We start from the raw sequence: 22,948 nt of genomic DNA on the forward strand, positions 1-22,948 counted from the left end.
CTTTATTATAAACATTTCTTCGTGAACTGTCACCTAGCGTAGGCTAGCATTTTACTACCAGGCTACTACTATTATAAATCTGTCTCTTATACACATCTAGATGTGTATAAGAGACAGGTTCTATACATGGCGAATCGTTTGCCTACCAGTGGAGTGCATGCACCGCCAACCTTTCCGCCAGGCCAATGTCGAAAGGGAATCTATTTCGTATTCACTAGTATTGTACTGTACTATCTAGTAGTGTGCTATAGACCTGCTGTAGGTCTATAGACCTAGTAGAAAACTACTTCATTGCTTAGTTGCTGTGCTGGAACGAGGCCCCCTGTGTGGCAGTCAGCCCTGCCAAGGACAAGGTTAAGTTAAAGAATGCATTAAACTTACAACAAAGGGGAGGTCCACACCAACTCAGCCCCACATCTAGGTGTACAGTATTTTAGTACAGAGTATATAGTCCACTCTTGTCATGTGCATGAGATGTGTGACTACTACATTTTACATATGGGGGGGGGGGGCGGAACCCCACACTGTAAAGTATTTTATTAGCGCAGGAAATATAGGAAAACAGGTGTGCAGAATCGTAACTACTGCTTATACATTGCCTGTATATTGAGAGATAAAACCAGGGCCTAATTTTTTGGCAAAAATTGACCAGAAATCGGCCTCTTTTTTCGAAATGTGCAGACGGCATTCTAGGACTTATATATCCCCCGCGCAAGACCTATTTTACAGTCGGGGCAGGACAACAATTTTTTGTGCGAATTTCATGGTGAATGCAGGTAGGTCTGAGCCTATTCTAGGCCTACAGTAGACCATTTTTCTAAATACTCTAGCAAGTTTTAAAAATTATTTTCAATAACTCAATATTCTTTATATTTCAGTCAATTTGTGTTTCATTGATTTTACTAAAAATCAGAATGATGTTCGCTTTGGAAGTCACAATTTTATGGACGCTTATCGCTTCAGTTTATTCAGCAGGTAATTTTCTATTTGTACAGCTTTCAGAAGTAAATTTTACCTTACATTTCAAATTCACAATTACTGTAATAGGAATTATGTTTGTAATGATTTGTTAACACGTTGGCTCTCAGACTTTCTTAAGGTTCCTTCCCGTGTGCCAAAGCAAGCTTACATGTACATACATACGTTTTAAAAATTTTATCTACGAATATATCATCAAAATTATGTGGCTAATAAATTGGCGGGAAAATATTAGGTGGCGAGTGAACTCTTCGACGGCACTGTGATGAAACTTTTTATTGAATATGCCAAGTGCGAGTTTAATCTCGTCCGCTTTTTGCATGGGTTGATATACGTTGAAAGGTCGCTCCCACTTATGCCGCGCTTGTGTACTACTGGAAGCATAACACAACAAACATACATATGTCATTTGTATGTTATCGTCTAGGTCTATCTTCCCCGAACTACCAGCCGCTGAGTCTGTGGTTCTACAATGTATAACAAAGAAGTTATAAACACTAGAATGTCACCTGATTTTGACGAGTGTACACGTCACTTGCACCCTCAGCAACACCCTATACGGTAGGCGAGTATACTCGTCCCTGGCTCCCATAGAAACACCCTATCGGCGAGTATACTCGTCGCTGGCAGCCAATGTGTTAAATTCTTGTTTTATCATAACATAAAGTCAGGCCCTGTCCAGAGTACAGTATCAATTTTTATTTGTCAAAAAAACTGTTGTATGCCCATATATAGTCATGATGTGCCTGTATGTTCATGATGAGGTGTCATCATGACCATATTTAGGCATGTCACATGTTTTTGTCAAATAATGTTGGAAAACTTCTGGACAATGCTTAACATTGGCACAACATAGCTTTCAGTACAATTGTTATAATATTATTCTGTTGCTGTTCCCAACACCAATCAAATCCAATCCAATCAGAACATTTGTAAAGCGCCTCTCTTTGCAGATACGAAGCACTGCACCCTACATATTTAGGCACCTCACAACCCACAAGCAGCCATGATCATTGCCTAACCCAAGCACAGAACAAGTAAACAAATCAAAAGAAGCAGTGGCAAAGCTTGTAAACATGAGTAAATAATGCAACAATAAAAATAAAAAGTGGTGGCACACCCCCACCCCCTCTCCGAGCGAAATCTGCTCACATGAGAATAAATGTTTGAACGCATGAGCACAGATGAGCTCTTATTTTCTACACATAGTATTACAGTATGTGGAAGTATATCTTATTTTTTTTTTTTCAGGTTTTGACATTCGATTATCTGATGGAGATACACGATTCAAAGGACGTCTTGAAGTGTACTATGCCGGACAATGGGGAACAGTGTGTGATGATAACTGGGATCAGGCGAACGCAAATGTGGTTTGTAGGGAGCTTGGGTTTGGACCGCCACTGGAGCCCCTAATCAATAATGTATATAACGGATATAATCAACCCATCTGGTTAGATGAAGTTGAATGCACTGGTACGGAGTCCAGACTGTCGGCATGTCAACATGCAACCATCAGCAACAATGATTGTGGCCATTTTGAAGATGTTGCTCTAGAATGCAGTGGTTTGTCTTTTGGAAAGTAAAAAAAAATGGAAAAAAAGAAAAACAAAAATTCCCAGACCCCCTAGGGTGGTGTCATCTTGATCGCGCTCCCCCCCCCCCTCCTTTCCGGACTTCTCTGGAACCGCCCCTGACTATGTCTTTAATCTGTTTAGGAGTTTAGTATTACTAAATATTAAATAATATTGTATGTACTGGATGTCAAAAAATACAGAATCTTTCTGTTTGTACAGGTACTGTAGCCGAGTTGAATTGGCTCATGATTACGCATATCCAGCTCAGCAGAGAATCTGCTTGTATACAGTATGTGCACTGACTAATGGAAAGGTTGAGCATGGTGGAAAAAAAAATCTTTCTGAAGTGGCTCATTACTGTACACATACAGATTTCTGCATAGCTGGACATGCATGCTAATGGGCTGATTCAATTCAGAATGATTATGGGTCTTCAATAACTTTTCTTTGCTGTTGAACTATGCCTTTAATCTTCTCTAATAGTTACAGTTAATATACCTCAAATAATAATTAGTTAATAATATTTCATTGGTCAATTCCACTCAATTTCAACTACTTCCTGTGCTTGCATATTTTGCACAGAAGCAGTGCTACCGAATATGGACTACAGCACCACTGGCTAGATGAACTGTGTGCAAACTGTGTAATTTTACCCTTGAAATAGCCAATGTAAATTTTTGGAGAACTGTTTTGATCGTTGATAATCCAAACACAATGGAAGTTAACTTACATCAAGCTTTCATCGATGTTATCAACATGACTTCGTCAGACTATGTGAGCTACCATCAGACTATGTGAGCTACCATCAGTTGTTTTGGCATTGTGTGAACAATGCCCTCTGGTGCCAGCTCTATTCCAGTGGATTGGTTCCGGATGCCCCGGCCTTTCAGGTTAAAGGAGTTGGTCAAAGATGTGCGAAAGCTTGTATGCCCCATCGTCTCTGTTCCTGTCTCTTATACACATCTAGATGTGTATAAGAGACAGGGAACAAGTAAACAAATCAAAAGAAGCAGTGGCAAAGCTTGTAAACATGAGTAAATAATGCAACAATAAAAATAAAAAGTGGTGGCACACCCCCACCCCCTCTCCGAGCGGAATCTGCTTTTGTTCACACCTGTCTCTTATACACATCTAGATGTGTATAAGAGACCGCTTGTGTACTACTGGAAGCATAACACAACAAACATACATATGTCATTTGTATGTTATCGTCTAGGTCTATCTTCCCTGAACTACCAGCCGCTGAGTCTGTGGTTCTACAATGTATAACAAAGAAGTTATAAACACTAGAATGTCACCCCGATTTTGACGAGTGTACGCGTCACTATACAGTAGGCGAGTATACTCGTCCCTGGCTCCCACAGAAACACCCTATCGGCGAGTATACTCGTCACTGGCAGCCAACGTGTTAAATTCTTGTTTTATCATAACATAAAGTCAGGCCCTGTCCGGAGTACAGTATCAATTTTTATTTGTTGAAAAGACTGTTGTATGCCCATATATAGTCATGATGTGCCTATATGTTCATGATGAGGTGTCATCATGACCATATTTAGGCATGTCACATGTTTTTGTTGTCACATGTTTTTGTAAAATAATGTTGGAAAACTTCTGGACAATGCATAACATTGGCACAACATAGCTTTCAGTACAATTGTTATAATATTATTCTGTTGCTGTTCCCAACACCAATCAAATCCAATCCAATCAGAACATTTGTAAAGCGCCTTTCTTTGCAGATACGGAGCACTGCACCCTACATATTTAGGTACCTCACAACCCACAAGCAGCCGTGATCATTGCCTAACCCAAGCACAGAACAAGTAAACAAATCAAAAGAAGCAGTGGCAAAGCTTGTAAACATGAGTAAATAATGCAACAATAAAAATGAAAATAAAAAGTGGTGGCACACCCCCACCCCCTCTCCAAGTGGAATCTGCTTTTGTTCACACATGAGAATAAATCTTTGAACGCATGAGCACAGATGAGTTCTTATTTTCCACACATAGTATTACAGTATGTGGAAGTATATCTTCTTTTTTTTTTCAGATTTTGACATTCGATTATCTTATGGAGATACACGATTCAAAGGACGTCTTGAAGTGTACTATGCCGGACAATGGGGAACAGTGTGTGATGATAACTGGGATCAGGCGAATGCAAATGTGGTTTGTAGGGAGCTTGGGTTTGGACCGCCATTGGAGCCTCTAATCAATAATGTATATAACGCATATAATCAACCCATCTGGTTAGATGAAGTTGAATGCACTGGTACCGAGTCCAGACTGTCGGCATGTCAACATGCAACCATCAGCAACCATGATTGTGGCCATTTAGAAGATGTTGCTCTAGAATGCAGTGGTTTGTCATCTTCATTATATTTGTTTACTTTTAGAATGATTATGGGTCATTGGGATTTAATTACTTTTCTTTGCCATTGAACTATCAGGGGAAGATTTGTGCTGACCCCCACCCCTTCCCACTCTTTTGGAAAGTAAAAAAAAAGGAAAGAAAGAAAACAAAAATTCCCAGACCCCCTAGGGTGGTGTCTTCTTGATCGCCCCCCACCCCTCCTTTCCGGACTTCTCTGGATCCGCCCCTGACTATGTCTTTAAAATGTTTAGGAGTTTAGTATTACTAAATATTAAATAATATTTACGTACTGGATGTCAAAAATACAGAATCTTTCTGTTTGTACAGGTACTGTAGCCGAGTTGAATTGGCTCATGACCATGCATATCCAGCTCAGCAGAGAATCTGCTTGTATACAGTATGTACACTGACTAATGGAAAGATTGGGCATGGTGGAAAAAAAAATCTTTCTGAAGTGGCTCATTACTGTACACATACAGATTTCTGCATAGCTGGACATGCATGCTAATGGGCTGATTCAATTCAGAATGATTATGGGTCTTCAATAACTTTTCTTTGCTGTTGAACTATGCCTTTAATCTTCTCTAATAGTTACAGTTAATATACCTCAAATAATAATTAGTTAATAATATTTCATTGGTCAATTCCACTCAATTTCAACTACTTCCTGTGCTTGCATATTTTGCACAGAAGCAGTGCTACCGAATATGGACTACAGCACCACTGGCTAGATGAACTGTGTGCAAACTGTGTAATTTTACCCTTGAAATAGCCAATGTAAATTTTTGGAGAACTGTTTTGATCGTTGATAATCCAAACACAATGGAAGTTAACTTACATCAAGCTTTCATCGATGTTATCAACATGACTTCGTCAGACTATGTGAGCTACCATCAGACTATGTGAGCTACCATCAGTTGTTTTGGCATTGTGTGAACAATGCCCTCTGGTGCCAGCTCTATTCCAGTGGATTGGTTCCGGATGCCCCGGCCTTTCAGGTTAAAGGAGTTGGTCAAAGATGTGCGAAAGCTTGTATGCCCCATCGTCTCTGTTCATCGTCCATTTTTGTTTCCTAATCGAGATGGCCTCCATGATTGTCCTTTTGTCCCATGTTTCATTTTAATTATGTTTGTGTCATCCCAGTTTGAAGTGTGGTCATGTTCCAACATATGGTCAGTAATGGCCGATTTGTGTAGAATATTTTGTTCTGTCGAAAGCTCGCAGTTGGAAGATTAGGACTACTGTACCTCCTAACATAAAGCTGAGGGAGGAACCGTAGTCCCAATAATCCAACACAGAGAGAAGTAGAATATACTGCTTTAATCAAGGACTTATAACTAATACCAGAATAGGAAGCTGGCTGGTTTAAGCTGTCTAACTTGCATTAGCCTTATGTGTGGTATTGTTATGCTAATAAGCCAGATAAGCACAATCTGCACATGCTCAGAAAAACAAAACTTTCCTTTGCCACACTGTGGCCCACACTGTGTATCGGCTTGGCGCTAGGGCTCATAGACCTGGAGTTTATCCCCAGTTTTGTAGTGTGAAATGGATGAGAGTGCGATGCTCCCCCTGGATAGGATGATAGCACCCACAGAAGTTTGCTGGTACCCTTTGATACAGCTGGCTAGACCGGAGCAATGTAGATAAAGTGCTTTACTCAAGGACACAAACTAATGCACGGTGAAAGATTAAGACGCTGACCTAGGCCTAGTGGTTGGGAATCCAAACCATAATTACAAATCCTACTGCGCTAAACCGCTTTTGCTAATCTGAAATGAGTAAATTATAAAAAATATATAATCTATTTTATGTCATTACTTGAATAGTACAGCGACGGTATTAATAGAGATATTTAATGTGGACTTTTAGCAACAGGTTTCTGCAGTGTACGTCTTGCGGATGGATATTATGTAAATGTTGGTCGATTGAAAGTATATTACAATGAACAATGGACCAAAGTTTGTGATGATCAGTGGACAGAAGCAAACTCGCAAGTTGTTTGTAACCAGCTAGGTTACATGGGGCCTGAAGATTGGGTAGCTGGCTACTACATTGCAGACGGTTCAGCTCCATACGAGTTAAACTTTCACTGCAATAGTGGCGAAAGTGTTCTTTGGGACTGTAGCACCAGTGATTATAATAATTTCTTCTGTTACAATACAGTGCAATTACAATGTACAAGTTAGCCTGGGTTCCAGGCCCTAATTTTAGGTTACTCACTCTTTATTGCACTTAGTGCGCGCCATACCTAATTTAATTGGCGTCCCATACTCGATTTTTTTTTTCGAATTAGGGCCTTGGCAAACGATTCAACGTACGAAATCCCACATCAAATTTGATGTGGGATATCGTATGCATGAATGATTTTGTAAATCACGTGATTAGCTAACTTCATGCATATTAATCAATCTTGGTAAATTTTCAAAATTGAAGATGCGGATATCTCGACTAGAACAAGCTAACCTGCTCCCTTTTGGCTACCATACTTGAATTAAAACAGTTAGTATATAGTTCTGGCCTGCTGAGAACGACATGGACTGATAACCGTAGGCTATACTTAGGAACCTTACTCACCGCTAGCTGCTACACAGATTTAGGCCTTTAGGGTAGAATATTGTTAAAAAGATAGGCCTCTGTAAGTAAGAACTTAAAAATACGCCAAGCCTCTACTAGGCTAGGCCGGCAGGGGTTTATTTAACACCCGGCGGCCGGCGCATTCGATCGGCTACTACGATGTTTTCGCTGGCTACTTCAATCAATGCTGTACAAAAATTAATACAAAAACCACCAATATAAATAGCGCAACAGGCCTGTAAAGAACCTTATTTGGCGCTAATGCACTTTAGTACTGTAACACTTCTATCTTCAAAACTTGTCTTTTTACCTACTGTGTGCTCCTAACAATATCTTACGCTGTTTCTTCATTCAGATTCTGCTTAATAACATCGGATTTTAGCATTTTATTACTAAAAACCACGGCTTTTAAAGCCTAATATGGCTCCATCCGTCATCTCCAATGGCGAATTGGCGATCGAGCCTAATGCTGTTGCCAGAATTCAAACTTTATGATTTGGTGTTGCCAGAATTAGTAAATCAAAATGAAGCTTTAGATATTCAGAACTCGATGGCTCGTGAAAGAAGGGCGAGGTCCCGATGAGGGGTCAGATTTCCCCGATGAAATAATAGCTTGTCCCTAAATGTAATATGTCATTATAATATTGCACTGTACCAGAACCACGATATACAGCTAAAAATACAAATAACAATTTATGAAAAGGCATCGTTATAACAAAATGAAAAAAAAAACAAAAACCTGGCAACGAACAGAGCTGTCCTTAAAATTGGATAACAACCTGGCAATTCATTATTTAATCGCTGGAAAAGAACGTTGTTTTTAGTAATAAAATGCTAAAAACTGGTGTAATTAAGAATCGTAAGATATTGTTAGGAGCGCACAGTAGGTAAAAAGACAATTTTTAAAGATAGCAGTGTTACAGTACTAAAGTGCATTAGCGCCCCTTATTTACCTACACGAAGTTAATTTGCAATAGTATGCACTAATTTCGATGTTCCTTTCTGTTGAAAGTTCGTTAAAATGTCTACCAATTCTCAGAATCCATGTTTGACTTTCATGAACTCACGGCGTAAACAAAGTTAAAGTTCAAAGTTCGGCAGTCGCGCCTGGGTGAGGCCATCAAAGAAGCCACGCCTCCAAATCACATGTTAGCCAATAAGATAATAGAAATTTCTCCTCCACCACGTGCTCAGGTGATGACGATATACATCGCCCAAACTCTTTTTCGGTACATTGGGCTTCCGGGTTTTCTTACCGCGGAGAAGAAAATAACAGATCCTCATTTTTAAATTAATTTGTGTATGACTATGAACCTTTTATTTTCATTTTATTTTTATTTTACTAGCCCTCTTTGTGATGACATAGATATTTCGGAAATGATAAATAATTTAAAAAAAAAACCAAATTCGTTTACACTCGGTGGCGGAGGTAGCAAGGCGAACCAACTATATTGAATGCTGTTTACACTCACAATTTCAGAGTTATAGATAGTAGGCCTACAATGATTAAAACGGCAAAGCAAGCCCAAATCGTCTCAATTCACGACATCACATGAGACATTTTTTCCCAATGTGGTATCCATTCCTTTTCGATATCTGCGTAAATTTTAGAACTATTTTTTTCTCTCCTTAGATGTTTTCTTCAACGCAGATCTAGGACGCATAGGCCTAAATGGTGAATCCCCACAAATTTCAACATATTTGTGAAAAGTAAACAACTTCATCATTATAAAAATTGTATTTTCAATTTATTTTGGTGGATTTTATTAAATGTTTATAAACTTAAAAAAGAATGTATTTCAATTATTGAATCAATATTCTGACCTTAAATTCCGATGTTGAGCTCGAAAAATTCGTAAATTCTAGGCCTATTCTAACCTACTCAGTAAGTATACTAATTATTGAGGTTGTGATCATCACTGCATGTGATTGCACATGTGCAACTAGACTTGCTACAAGTCTCTTATTTTTTTTAACTATTTTTCTCATTCTGGACAGCGCCACCAACGAGAAAGTTAATTTAGAGCAAAGATCTTATAAACACAAGATAGCGTTCTCCGCGATTTACCCGTGCAAATTCTGTAATAAGGCATGAATGGCGCCCTCTTGCTAAATTGGAAACTTTTGACCCTTGACCGCTCGACTTTACCATTAGGGTATCAATCCTGTGAACAGCAGAACAGGAACCATCTCAGATCCATGGCAACAGATAGGACGCCCTCTTCCAATGCTGATTACTTTTTTCTCTTTGGTATAATAGCGCATGAATGGCGCCCTCTTGCTAAATTGGAAACTTTTGAACCTTGACCGACGCTTCAATTTGTTACGCTTAAATCGCGGAGAACGCTATCTTGTGTTTATAAGATCTTTGGTTAATTTAGAGATAGACGGAATAAGCGACTTGTAAAACACTGAAGTCAGGCACCAGGATGCCAAAAGAATGACGTAATCTTATATTCCGTATTTGGATAAATGGGCGGACCGAAATAAACAATTGTTCATATTTTTGGAGCCACGAAACAGAGTCACTCGCCGCTCGCGTCGACTAGTTAGGCATGACTAAATTTAAATAGTCCTCCCTAATAAAACGGGCCTAAAATATTTAGAATAGACCCTAGTAAGACTAATTTTGGCAATGGCAAAAACAATTAAGCCTAGACGGCATACCATACAAATACAACAAAACTTTAACTTTCCAGGAGGATGGCTCAGGCCTCGTCTGAGTAGTAGGCCTAGCCTACTAGACTCTAGTACAACTGTAGTAGAGGCTTGGCGTATTTTTAAGTTCTAACTTACAGAGCCTCTGAGGCCTACCTTTTTAACAATATTCTACTCTAAAGGCCTAAATCTGTAGCAGCTAGCGGTGAGCAAGTTTCCTAAGTAGCCTACGGTTATCAGTCCATGTCGTTCTCAGCAGACCAGAACTATATACTAACTGTTTTTATTCAAGTACTGTATAGGTAGCCAAAAGGGAGCTGGTTAGCTTGTTCTAGTCGAGACATCCGCATCTTCAATTTTGAAAATTTACCAAGATTGATTAATATGCATGAAGTTAGCCAATCACGTGATTTACAAAATCAGTCATGCATACGATATCCCACATCAAATTTGATGTGGGAAATTGCACGCATGAATCGCTGTCTCTTATACACATCTAGATGTGTATAAGAGACAGGATTATTATTTGTTTTTCTAGATGCTCAGATGTGCTTTCCAGCACTGGTCTGTTAATCAGTGGTGGATCTGGAGGGGGAGGGGTTAATAGGGTGGCTAGCCACCCCCTTTGTTTACTGTGAGAAAAAAAATACGTGTCACTCGTCTTGCGTGTGTGCTCTCCGTGTACTCTGGTAAAACATACACTTTTTATTTGAAGCCTAATTTTTTTCAGACGGTCACCTAAGATCGTCCAGCAGTCGACTAATTCCTAAAAGCAAATTGGATTGTGAGGGGATGACCCTCCCAAAATGGTTAATGAATATGATTTCGTAAAAGTTTTCAAGTGCGAGTATAAAAAAATGATGATGACGGAGTCTTCTGCTGGGATATAGTATCAAGAATGATGTTCATGACTTGAGAAAGATTTTATTAATTATTTTACAGTTATAGGGAAAATTAAATTCATTTACATTTTACATAAGCTTCTTCAATTTTTTTTACTGGCTACTACATTGGAGACGGTTCAGCTCCATACAAGTTTAACTTTCACTGCAATAGTGGCGAAAGTGTTCTTTGGGACTGTAGCACCAGTGATTATAATAATTTCTTCTGTTACAATACAGTGCAATTACAATGTACAAGTTAGCCTGGGTTCCTGGCCCTAATTTTAGGTTACTCACTCTTTATTGCACTTAGTGCGCGCCATACCTAATTTAATTGGCGTCCCATACTCGATTTTTTTTTTTTTTCGAATTAGGGCCTTTGCGTACGAAATCCCACATCAAATTTGATGTGGGATATCGTATGCATGAATGATTTTGTAAATCACGTGATTAGCTAACTTCATGCATATTAATCAATCTTGGTAAATTTTCAAAATTGAAGATGCGGATGTCTCGACTAGAACAAGCTAACCTGCTCCCTTTTGGCTACCATACTTGAATTAAAACAGTTAGTATATAGTTCTGGCCTGCTGAAAACGACATGGACTGATAACCGTAGGCTATACTTAAGAACCTTACTCACCGCTAGCTGCTACACAGATTTAGGCCTTTAGGGTAGAATATTGTTAAAAAGATAGGCCTCTGTAAGTAAGAACTTAAAAATACGCCAAGCCTCTACTAGGCTAGGCCTACTACTCCTGACTCCAGACGAGGCCTGATCCATCCTCCTGGAAAGATAAAGTTTTGTTGTATTTGTATGGTATGCCCTCTAGTCTAAGCTTAATTGTTTTTGCCATTGCCAAAATTAGTCTTACTAGGGTCTATTCTAAATATTTTAGGCCCGTTTTATTAGGGAGGACTATTTAAATTTAGTCATGCCTAACTAGTCGACGCGAGTGACTCAGTTTCGTGGCTCCAAAAATATGAACATTTGATTGGTTGAAATTGTTTATTTCGGTCCGCCCATTTATCCAAATACGAAATATAAGATTACGTCATTCTTTTGGCATCCTGGCGCCTGATTTCAGTGTTTTACAAGTCGCTTATTCCATCTCTAAATTAACTTTCTCGTTGGTGGCGCTGTCCAAAATGAGAAAAATAATTAAAAAAATAAGAGACTTGTGGCAAGTCTGTGTACAAGTGAATGTAAGTACTTTTTTTCACTGGCATTTCTTTGGGAGATCATAACAGGCAAAAACTTACAAATTGTCTCCCCCTCCCTGGCAGTGGTGGGTGCCAGAAATTTGCCGACAAGGGGTCTGACATGTCTGATGAAGAGGTTCCGAACCAATGTAGCCGACTACAGCCTCTGTTAGGGTTCCAAAATAAAAAAATATCCCTGGTTTGTATGGCTTAGTATGGACCAAATTTTGCTTTTAGATCACAGTATTAGGGATTGGCAATCAAAATATCGTTACTTGGATAGGCAAATTATATTTTTCTTATTTTTGACCCCGATGACCTTATCGTGGTATAAGACGGCAGGGGGTCCAGGCCTCTCCGACAGGGAAATTTCCCTGCCCGCACCTATGTATTAGGCCAGATAAAATCTTAGAGTAGATAAATATCATGGTGTTTACTTACGCTGTACACTGATGTATTTTAATGTCCTTATTATACTGTAGATGACTACCATTCACAATTTAACGCACGTCTTGTTGGAGGAAATGATGATTTAGAAGGAATAGCAGAAGTGTATCTCTATGGCACTTGGGGAACTCTTTGTGGATTTGAATGGAAAGAATCTAATTCAGAAGTCCTATGTCGACAATTTGGATCTGAATTGGTGAATATAGAAATGCATACGAATTTGATACTACAGAAATCGGCAATATACCAACACACCAATTCAACATCGATTGTTATGGTGGTGAATCTTACCTAAGCAGTTGCACCTTGTTACCAAAAGACTTCAGCGAGTGTACCTACACTACTGACAAAGTAGCATTATCATGTAGAAATTATGATTCCGGTGGTGGTAAGTATTAACGCCAACCCAGACAGCGTCGTATGAAGCAGTCCAATGCGATTTATTGTCTCCGAACAGTCTTAATCAGTTGTGAGAATATTAAACATGTTTAATATTCTCTATCTCCAATGCAAACCATCGCATCTGTTTAACTTGCACAGATCTAATGCTTCAACAAGTCGTGTCGGACTGTATCGTGTGACGCTGTATAAGTTGCCAAGAACCATCTCAGTGACTGCTCGCCATATATTAGGTAGTTTTCGTAGCACGACGTTAACCTTAATGTTAACAGATGACTTCATCATTTATTTATCTTTCGTTGCAGAATACGTTAATTTCAGGATGTTACGTGCTCGACGTACGTCGGGTACAGATTTGCGCATGCGTATTTCAATTTGATTACTAAAGGGGCAGAGCTATCGCGTCGCATGTTGGGTACTAATGTTAAGGTTAACGTTGTGCGGCAAAAACTACATAGTACATTCTGTACCTGCAATGAAACGTATTTTCATTTCAATACATTTTGACAGATGCAACTTAAAGCAAGCTTTCCAAACAGAATACTGATAAATTATTAGTAATTAATAACAAATATAAATAAAAAGTGAACCATAAGTTCTTTAAATACTGTTATATTTTGACACTACAAATTTCACTAATATTCATGTCATAAAAAATCCACAAAAATCTATAGTCACATCGTCCCTCACATCACGAACTAACACAATCGTTACTTAGTGAAATCAAGAAAGTGTTTCAAAATACGCACTGTTGTTGTTACCATCTTTTTGTGTGGTAAAGAGTACAAAAGTGCTTGACAACCAATACGCGCTACTCTGATTTGATTTCACAAACTAGTTTGTGATGCGAGCGACGAAATGATACACAGTACAAAATTAATTTGTCCACCAACTAACAAATGAACACGCCTTCAAAGTAGCATTACATCAGGAGGCATGCATGCAACACGAATGCAAAAGAGAGTGAAACATGCACTCATCAATTTAAGAATATATACTGCCTTTGTTTTGTCACTTAAAAGAAATCACTCTTATTGGTAAAGCCACAGATGCAAGTGAAGTGGATGGTGGTTAATAAAATGAAAATAATGAATATTCTGACAAAAAGAACATTTCTTGGAATATTTATTAGAGAGTTGGATACTCTCCTATATTCAAAGCTGAAGGTAGTTCTGGTCTCGTGCCAATCTCGGCCACTGTGGATAAGCTTTCTTCGATAAGGCTTCTACGAATGTATATCTGTTATGGAGCAGGAAATCAAGTTGCCCCTCCCCAGTACCGCCTGATTATAAATCTACGGGAAATCAACCGATAATAGTTATTATTCTAAAATTATATTAAATTAGGAAAATGTTTTAAAAACTGATTTTTTTTTCTCTCTTTTAATGTATCATTCATTCATGGATTTCATTCATACATTCAAAAACACATACCTGTACAAGTTTTTATAAAAGCTGTATCATTGTACTGTATATTATGAAATGTTTATTTTGTTTTTGTTTTTTTTTACTCCATGTAATATTTTTATATACAGAAATCCATACTACTTATAATATAAACAGTACAAGTATTCTGAAAGTGTCTGCAAAAATAAATAAATGTAAGTGTACTTATACAGTATAATAACTGATCAAAACATTGCTTATCATTAATTGCCTGATATTTATGTACCAGACATCTGCATTCTCACAAGTTCATTGACAGTTTGCCTAAACTAATGCATAGAAGTATTCCATATAATACATTCACTTTTAGCAGACTTTTTAATTCTCTTCCAGATAATATTAGGTCCACTTTGTTAATTTCAACCCATTTATTAAGGCAGTTTCCACCTTGTATGTTATGTACAACCCTGTCCAGAATACAGTATCATCTTTCATTTGACAAAACATGCGACATGCATATAAATGGTCAGGATGTCATCACATCGTGACCATATATAGGCACATCATGACTATATATAGGCACATCATGACCATATATAGGCACATCATGACTATATATACAGTATGGACATACATTAGTTTTTTGTCGAAGAAAATTTGAAAAGAGTGTTCATCCGAAAATAAAATTTGATGCTAAGTGAAATTTCTATTATATTTTGTATTTCAGGATTGTCTGGTGGCGCTATTGCAGGTATTGTTATAGGGTCCTCCGTGGGATTCTACTGGTTGTATGCTTGCTTATGCGGAAAAAAGAAGACGAATCAACCGGAAACAAATAATGCTACTAATAATCCTAACGGAACCGACATTCCAATTGAACTTCAAACCAATGGAAACCAAGACGTCCTGCCATCAGCTCCTCCGCCAGGGTTCGTAGACCTACCCCCGGCATACGATAGTGTTATGCAGGATCCAGATAGGTACAAGACCCCAATAGACATAGAAGAGACTCCTCCACCCGCCTACATGGGATATCCAAACCCTCCCTTAAATCCAGGAATTTTCAACCAGGCTTTGTAAAGATTAGAAGTGAAAGTTTTTAATGTAAATTTTATTACAGCTTTTATAAAGATGACTAGATTGGATTCCAAGATGTAAATTTTTATGATTTTTATTTGGAATGATTCAGAAGAGCACCACGCATGCACGAAAGCAAGCCTACCTCGTTTCTATCGTTGTTCCAAATAGAAAACATGTAGAAAGTAAACAAATAGAAACAAATAGAAAGTAGCAACAAACAAACAAATAGAAAGTAGCCCTTTCTGCATATCTTTTATTTTATTTTATTTTATTTATTTTTTTCAATATATATCTTACATGTATATATATTAACAACTTAACTGGAGGGGAAAACAGGCAAAAACAATTGCAAAACTCCCATCCTCCTCTTCTTTTTCTCTATCATGTCCACACACTTGCTAGATACTTTGTTTCAGCCAGAGCTGGACAGTTTCTAGCTAGCAGAATCATTCTACTCTGCCAGCTTCATCAGATGGCATGATGGAAATTATGATATTGATGATGTTGCCTTGATCTTGTGTGGTGGTGGTGGTGGTAGAATTAGTGTTATTCAGGGCTGCGATGAAGACGCTTCTACTATGACCCCTACCTAGGTTAATACTAATACAATAGAAGTGTTGTAGTAACTGTATAAAGAAATATATAAATTGTTAAAGGATCTATCCATTGTCGTTATTTTCTTATGTGGTATTTATATGCAATAGTCATGGTTAATATTGATGTGTAGCCTTTGAATGAAAATGGCATTTAACTGAAATTTCAGTCGGAACAGCAATAACCAAAATAACAATAAGCATACAGTTACAAAACCAAGTACCAAAACGGTAATAAATGCTAAATTAAGTGCACGATTACTTTAACAGAGACTCGTGCCTTGTTACTATAATGCCTAACTATATTTAAACTGAGAATAAAACCCTGAAGTATAATGTGATTATTTTCGTGGAAAAATGTTGGAGTTCTTTAGAGAGTTGACTAAACTGGTGGCAGCCACTTTGTGTGCGCTGAACCGTGGAGATCTTTCCAACCCGGTTCAGTTTTTGATGAGCTTTACATTTGTTACTAGAAGGGTTCTTAGATTGCGAGTTATAACAGTGTTATTACTATATGTAATGTTTTATGTAGGAACATTTTTATATTTAATTGTATATTGTATCTTAAATCTTTGAATGGTTTCAGTTTGGAATTGTTAAAAGTAAATTTATAAAATATTGTTTGAAGGTTTGCATGGCGAAGTAATTGTATATGCTTGCGGTACACCACGTAGATAGTTCTGAAAAAGAACTGTTATACGTGCACTTATATTTTGAAAATTGTTGCTAATACATACAGAACATTCTTATTTTGTGTTCTTCAAACTGAACTATATTTTATTTTCTACTTATAAAAATGTAGTAGTAGTTACTAGTATTAGATAACAAATTAATAATTTTTACAGTATTAGATGTAGCAATTTTTAACATTCTATATTTTGTCCCTGTTTATAATAAAAAGAAATAAGCAAATAAAAAACAGTTAAAAAATAGTAATAAAAAGGTATTACCAATATTATATATATATATTAATATCAAAATGTATTATTAATGTATATGTATATTAATATCTATTGGTTAAATGTGTGTGTGGTACTGTATTAGATTTACAGTACTTATAATAATAAATATTTTTAATTCAATCAGTTAATTCATGTTATGTGGAGCTTATCAGATTTTTCACAAGTTAACATAAACTTGTTGCCAGTATTTTTTTAAATGAGGATAAACTGTCATTTTTACATGCATTTTAATTAACTTCATGATATAAAATGCATTTAATTCATATACAATATATATATATATATATAAATTATATATACAGCAAATCTAATATACATATGTAATGATAATATTATGCTAATGAATTGTTGGAGGTTGAGGCAATATTTGTTTCCTGAATAAAAGTTTGCATTCTACTTATCTACTTTGTGTTTCATCATCTTTTTTGTATATTATGTGCGCACGCATGGACAGTGGCAGACCCAGAAACTCACCCCCTCCCTCCCCTGCCAGCGTTTGCAAAAAAACTCACTACTTGTGAAATCATTTCGGATAAGATATTAACATGACTAAAACTAAGAAGCTTCCAGCTTGAGTAGCCCCTGGACCTCCACAATAGGCAAATGTACACTCCAAAACCTTCTCTTGACCATAGGTTTACCCCTGTGGCCACTTGCGCAAAAAATTAACAATTATCAAATTTTCGGAAGTTACTACAGTACCTCTCATAAGTGTCCATCTGCCAAAATCCTTTTGTGTCCTATTGAGTGACTGAATTTGAAACATCTTGCAACTGCGACCATTTTTGTTCTTTTTCTCTGGTTAAAGAGACCATCCCAGAGGTCAAGAAATATTTTTCAACAGAACACTACATCACCGCGTACCGAGCTTAGTTGACCAACGATATGTTGTTATTACCTACAGTATACGGTATTTTTAATTTAACAAATTTAACAAAAGTTTAAAGACAGTTCAACAACAAAGGAAAGTTATTAAATCTTAACGACCCATTATCATTATGAGTTGAATCGGCTCAAGAGCATGCATATCCAGCTATGCAAAAATCTGAGTTTATACAGTCAGTGGTGGCTCTATGATACATTTTCTGGGGGGAGGGGGGTAAGCTGTCCAACAGGGGAGCTTGAGCTTGTATGCCTGAGGATGGGGTATCCCCCTGCCAAATGAGATTTTCATTTAAATAGGGATCTCTGGATGGCTGGAAATGGCATGTGAAGGCAATATCACTATCATAAAATAGCAAATACAGTATAGCACATCTAAAATAGTTGATGTGCTACAGCAAACATATTGCTATTATTGCTGCATTTTGTGAAATGGGTGCTATTTACTACTGCTATTATAAGGTATTACAAGCTACTACCGTGCTTTTAAATGCTACTTAATGCAGGACCAATCCTGCGTTTTAATGCCTCCTGGATGCAATGATAGGTTACTCCTAACAATTTGCTGGTACCCATTGATACAGCGGGGTAGACCGGAGCAATGTAGATAGTGTTTTGCATAGTTCCTACTTTTTAAGTGCTAATGTAGAAATGCAAATTGTCATTATTATTATTATCATTATTAGTATATTGTATTAATAGAGATATTTATTATGGACTTTTAGCAACAGATTCCAGCGTACGTCTTGTGGATGGATATTATAAAAATGTTGGTCGACTGGAAGTATATTACAATAAAAATTGGACCAGAGTTTGTGATGCTCGTTGGACGGAAGCAAACTCCCAAGTTGTTTGTAAACAGCTAGGTTACAAGAGGCCTGAAGTTTGGGTAGCTGGCTACTACATTGGAGATGGTTCGGCTCCATATGAGTTGAACTTTTACTGCAGTGGTGGAGAAAGTGTTCTTTGGGACTGTAGGACCAGTGATTATAATAATTTCTACAACTGTTACAGTCCAGTGGATATACAATGTACAAGTGAAGGTAAGTGCTTTTTTACACTGGTATCAGTGGCGGCACCAGTGGTGGGAGGGGGGCAGCAGGGGCTTAAGCCCTCTCACCAGACAGGTCAAGGGCCCCTCCCCCCATGTGACAGACCTCATCGGAAAAAATATATAAAAATAGGCCCACGCCAAGCCAACACATGTCTGTCACAATCAGAGTGTGTCATCTGGCCAGAGTTTCCTATTCTTAAAAAAATCTCATTTGGGTGGGGGAACACCCTCTCAAAACCTTCCCCCAGCTTGGGCCTACAAGCCCATCTCTCCCCTGTCGGACAGCTCAGCTCCCCCAGAAAATATATCCTGGAGCTGCCACTGACTGGTATTTCTAAGGGATATCATGCACAAATCTACAAGTTGTCTACCCTCCCTGGCGTGCTTCACCCTCTAAGGAGATGTGTTAAGCAAAGAAATTATATTCATTCCCCAGCTTTCACCCCATTAATACTCCCTATCATCAGCTTCTGTTTCCGATTCTAAATTTCAATATAACTGATACTCCGTTAATTGGGTGAAAAAAAACCAATGCATATGGAGCTGTTCAAATGATGGATCAGTCAGAGGAATAAAATGTACTGTATATGTATTTTATACATATTAGTAGACTCTAAAATCGATTAAATAAGCTTTTGAAACCACTAAATTGTCATTTTTTGGGGGGGGGGGGCTTGGCCACCTGGAACACTTTCGAGAGATTTTAAGTGACGCCAAACCACGCCCACTTTTTTTCGTCGGGCCTACCGTTGGGCAAATCCAGGATTGTTTTCCATGAATAAATCTCTCTTGGCTTACCTTAAATCATTCATTCACTCTTTATTTAGCCTTTTATAAAAATCACAATACAATTTGTACATACAGTAAAATAAAAACTAATAAAACAAAACTCACAATACAGAATAAAACTGTGTAAATCTAAGGAGTCAAAGATTTACAATAACTACCTATGTATTAAGCCAGATAAAATTCTTAGAGTTGATAAAGCCAAAAAAAAAATGTTTATTTGGGCTTAATTACTGTATGGTGTACACTTTGATTCATATTAATCTGTTTATTCTAGATGAATACTATTCCGAAGGTGATGTACGTCTAGTTGGGGGATATTATGAATATGAAGGAATAGTTGAAGTGTATCTCTATGGCACTTGGGGAACAATTTGTTCAGCTAATTGGGGTGAAGCTGCTTCGATAGTCCTCTGTAGAGAGCTTGGAGCTGAATATAACGGTGAAGTTAGTAGTGTATACAAATTTGATACCACACAAATTGGTTTTATACCAGTACACATTCTCAACGTCTTTTGTTCTGGAGATGAAAATAGCCTAAGCGATTGTGACCTGTACCCCAACGACTATATCACGTGTACCACTAGTGACAACATAGCATTATCATGTAGAAAAGACGATTCTGGTAAGTAACAACAATATCAGTGACTGATAGTTGTATATTTGTACATTCAGTACTAATGCAATGAAACATGTATTTTCATATTTCATACATTTCAATACATTTTTGACAGATAAAAAAAATACATTACAATTAAAGGAGCTTAAAAACATAATATCACTAAAAATAAATGATGTTTATCAGATAGTAATAAATAACAAATATAAAGAGAAAGTTCTTTTTCTAAACTTTTGACAGTCCATGGATGACACTTTCCACCTTTCATGTTATGTAAAGCCCTAATATCCAAACTATCAAGTTTTTTGTGACAAATGCATGTGGCATGCCTAAATATGGTCATGATGACATCACAACATGGCCATACATAGGCACATCATGGCCATATATATATGGGTACATCATGACTATATATAAGCACATCATGACTATTATGGGCACATTATGACTATATACGGGCACATCATGACTATATGGGCACATCATGACTATATATATGGGCACATCATGACTATATATGGGCACATCATGACTATTATGGGCACATCATGACTATTATGGGCACATCATGACTATATACGGGCACATCATGACTATATATGGGCACATCATGACTATATATGGGCACATCATGACTATATATGGGCACATCATGACTAATATGGGCACATCATGACTATTATGGGCACATCATGACTATTATGGGCACATCATGACTATATATGGGCACATCATGACTATATATGGGCACATCATGACTATATATGAGCATATAGCATTTTTTTGTCCAAGAAAATTTGATAGTGTGGACAGAGCTTAAAGCCCTGTCCAAACCATTTTTTTTTTTTGCCAAATGCATGTGACATACCTAGATATGAAATATTGTTTGAAGGTTTGCATGAAATGCTTGCAGTACACTTATTTATTAAAAATTAAAAAACGATATATATATATAAAATATTGACCAGGGGATGACATGGGTTAAAATCCCAATGCATCAAGTGGTCATCTCTAAACCCGTGGCCAACAATACGACAAAATATATAAAATAACATATAAAATAAGGAAGAAAAAGATAAATTTAAATATTCATTAAGATCAATAAAAAAGAACTGTTGTTTTTGTGAGAATGTCTCGACATTTCAATGGAGTTGTTTCAATTGTATATCTGATCTGTTCTATTCTCCTGAAGGCAATTGAGGCATATCAATCAAAACCACGAAACATTCTTAACAAAGGCAATAGTTCTTTTCAGTACTATTTACGTGGTGTACGACAAGCATTAATCAGGGGCGGATCCAGAGATGTCCAAAAGGGTGGTCGGGGGAAGTTGAGCCGATCGAGACAACACTGTCCTAGGGGGTCCGGGGCCACGCCCCCACGAAATTTTTGTGTTTTGACATCATTTTTTTCTTTTTCTTTCTTTTTTTCTTTATTTTTACCTCCCAAAAAGGGGGGGGGGGGGGAAAATCCGCCCCCGTTAATATACATAAATACGGTCATGACGACATCACATCATGACCATACTGTATATATATGACTACATGCATCAGTTTTTTGTCAAAATTTGATAGTCTGGACATAGGCCAAGTATTTATGTTCATCTGAAAATAAATTGAATTCGAATCGCATGACATCAGTGTTACTAAATTAAATTACTATTTTTGTATTTCAGGATTGTCTGGTGGCGCTGTTGTAGGTATTGTTATAGGGTCCTTCGTTGGATTCTGCTGTTTGTATACTTGCTTTTGTAGAAAAAAGAAAACGAATGAACCGGAAACAAATAATTCTACTAATAATCCCAGCGAAACAGGCATTCCAATTGAACTTCAAACCAATGGAAACCAAGATGTCATGCCGTTGGCTCCTCAACCAGAGCTCGTAGACCTACCCCCGGCATATGATAGTGTTATGCAGGAGCCAGATAGGTACAAGACCCCAATAGACATAGAAGAGACTCCTCCACCTGCCTACATGGGATATCCAAACCCTCCTTTGAATCCAGGTTTTGACAACCAGGGTTGGTAAAGATTAGAAGTACTTGGTTTTATTGTAAATTTTATTACATCATTTATGAAGATGACTAAACTGGATTCCAAAATGTAAATTTTTATAGTTACTGTTTGGAATAATTCAAAAGAGTACCACATGAGTGCGGAAGCAAGCCTACCTCGTTTTTACCATTATTCTAAAAGAAAACTTGGGAGAATACGCATGTTCTACAGATACATGTTATCACCCAACGCACATAGAGTACTACAGTGTTGCGTCACAATACCATGTGATACTACTCTGTTGCTCTTGGCCACACAATATGCATTCAACCGGATGCCATTTTCCCCACTGAGAAACCACTGATCCCAATTTCCAATGTAATTATCAAGATGTTATATCTTAATTTTTCTGTGTAAATTTTAATTGATGATTAAATGTGTGTTCTTTAACTAATATAATGCAAGCTTTTGTGTTTTTAGTACATTTTGATGGTAAAATATTA

General features: G+C 37.4%; 1 protein-coding gene across 4 annotated transcripts in view; it reads left to right on the forward strand.

Moving 5' to 3' along the window:
- LOC117116655 (soluble scavenger receptor cysteine-rich domain-containing protein SSC5D-like) overlaps positions 1-22,929 on the forward strand; it is a 23,817-nt gene extending 888 nt beyond the window's left edge. Inside the window, exons 2-7 of one of the 4 annotated variants that reach the window (XM_033260728.1) lie at positions 879-975; positions 2,230-2,553; positions 4,602-4,913; positions 18,718-19,035; positions 20,110-20,457; positions 22,127-22,929. In XM_033260728.1, coding sequence (XP_033116619.1) covers positions 915-975; positions 2,230-2,553; positions 4,602-4,913; positions 18,718-19,035; positions 20,110-20,457; positions 22,127-22,479 — 1,716 coding nt within the window. In that variant the 5' untranslated portion in view covers positions 879-914 and the 3' untranslated portion in view covers positions 22,480-22,929. The remainder of the gene's footprint in view (positions 1-878; positions 976-2,229; positions 2,554-4,601; positions 4,914-18,717; positions 19,036-20,109; positions 20,458-22,126) is intronic. The other 3 variants (XM_033260729.1, XM_033260730.1, XM_033260731.1) reach the window with 3 other exon arrangements.
- Positions 22,930-22,948: the final 19 nt, after the last annotated feature.

Source organism: Anneissia japonica, unplaced genomic scaffold, assembly GCF_011630105.1.
Source record: "Anneissia japonica isolate Jap-2015-1 unplaced genomic scaffold, ASM1163010v1 scaffold287932_len317664_cov166, whole genome shotgun sequence".
NCBI lineage: Eukaryota > Metazoa > Echinodermata > Crinoidea > Comatulida > Comatulidae > Anneissia > Anneissia japonica.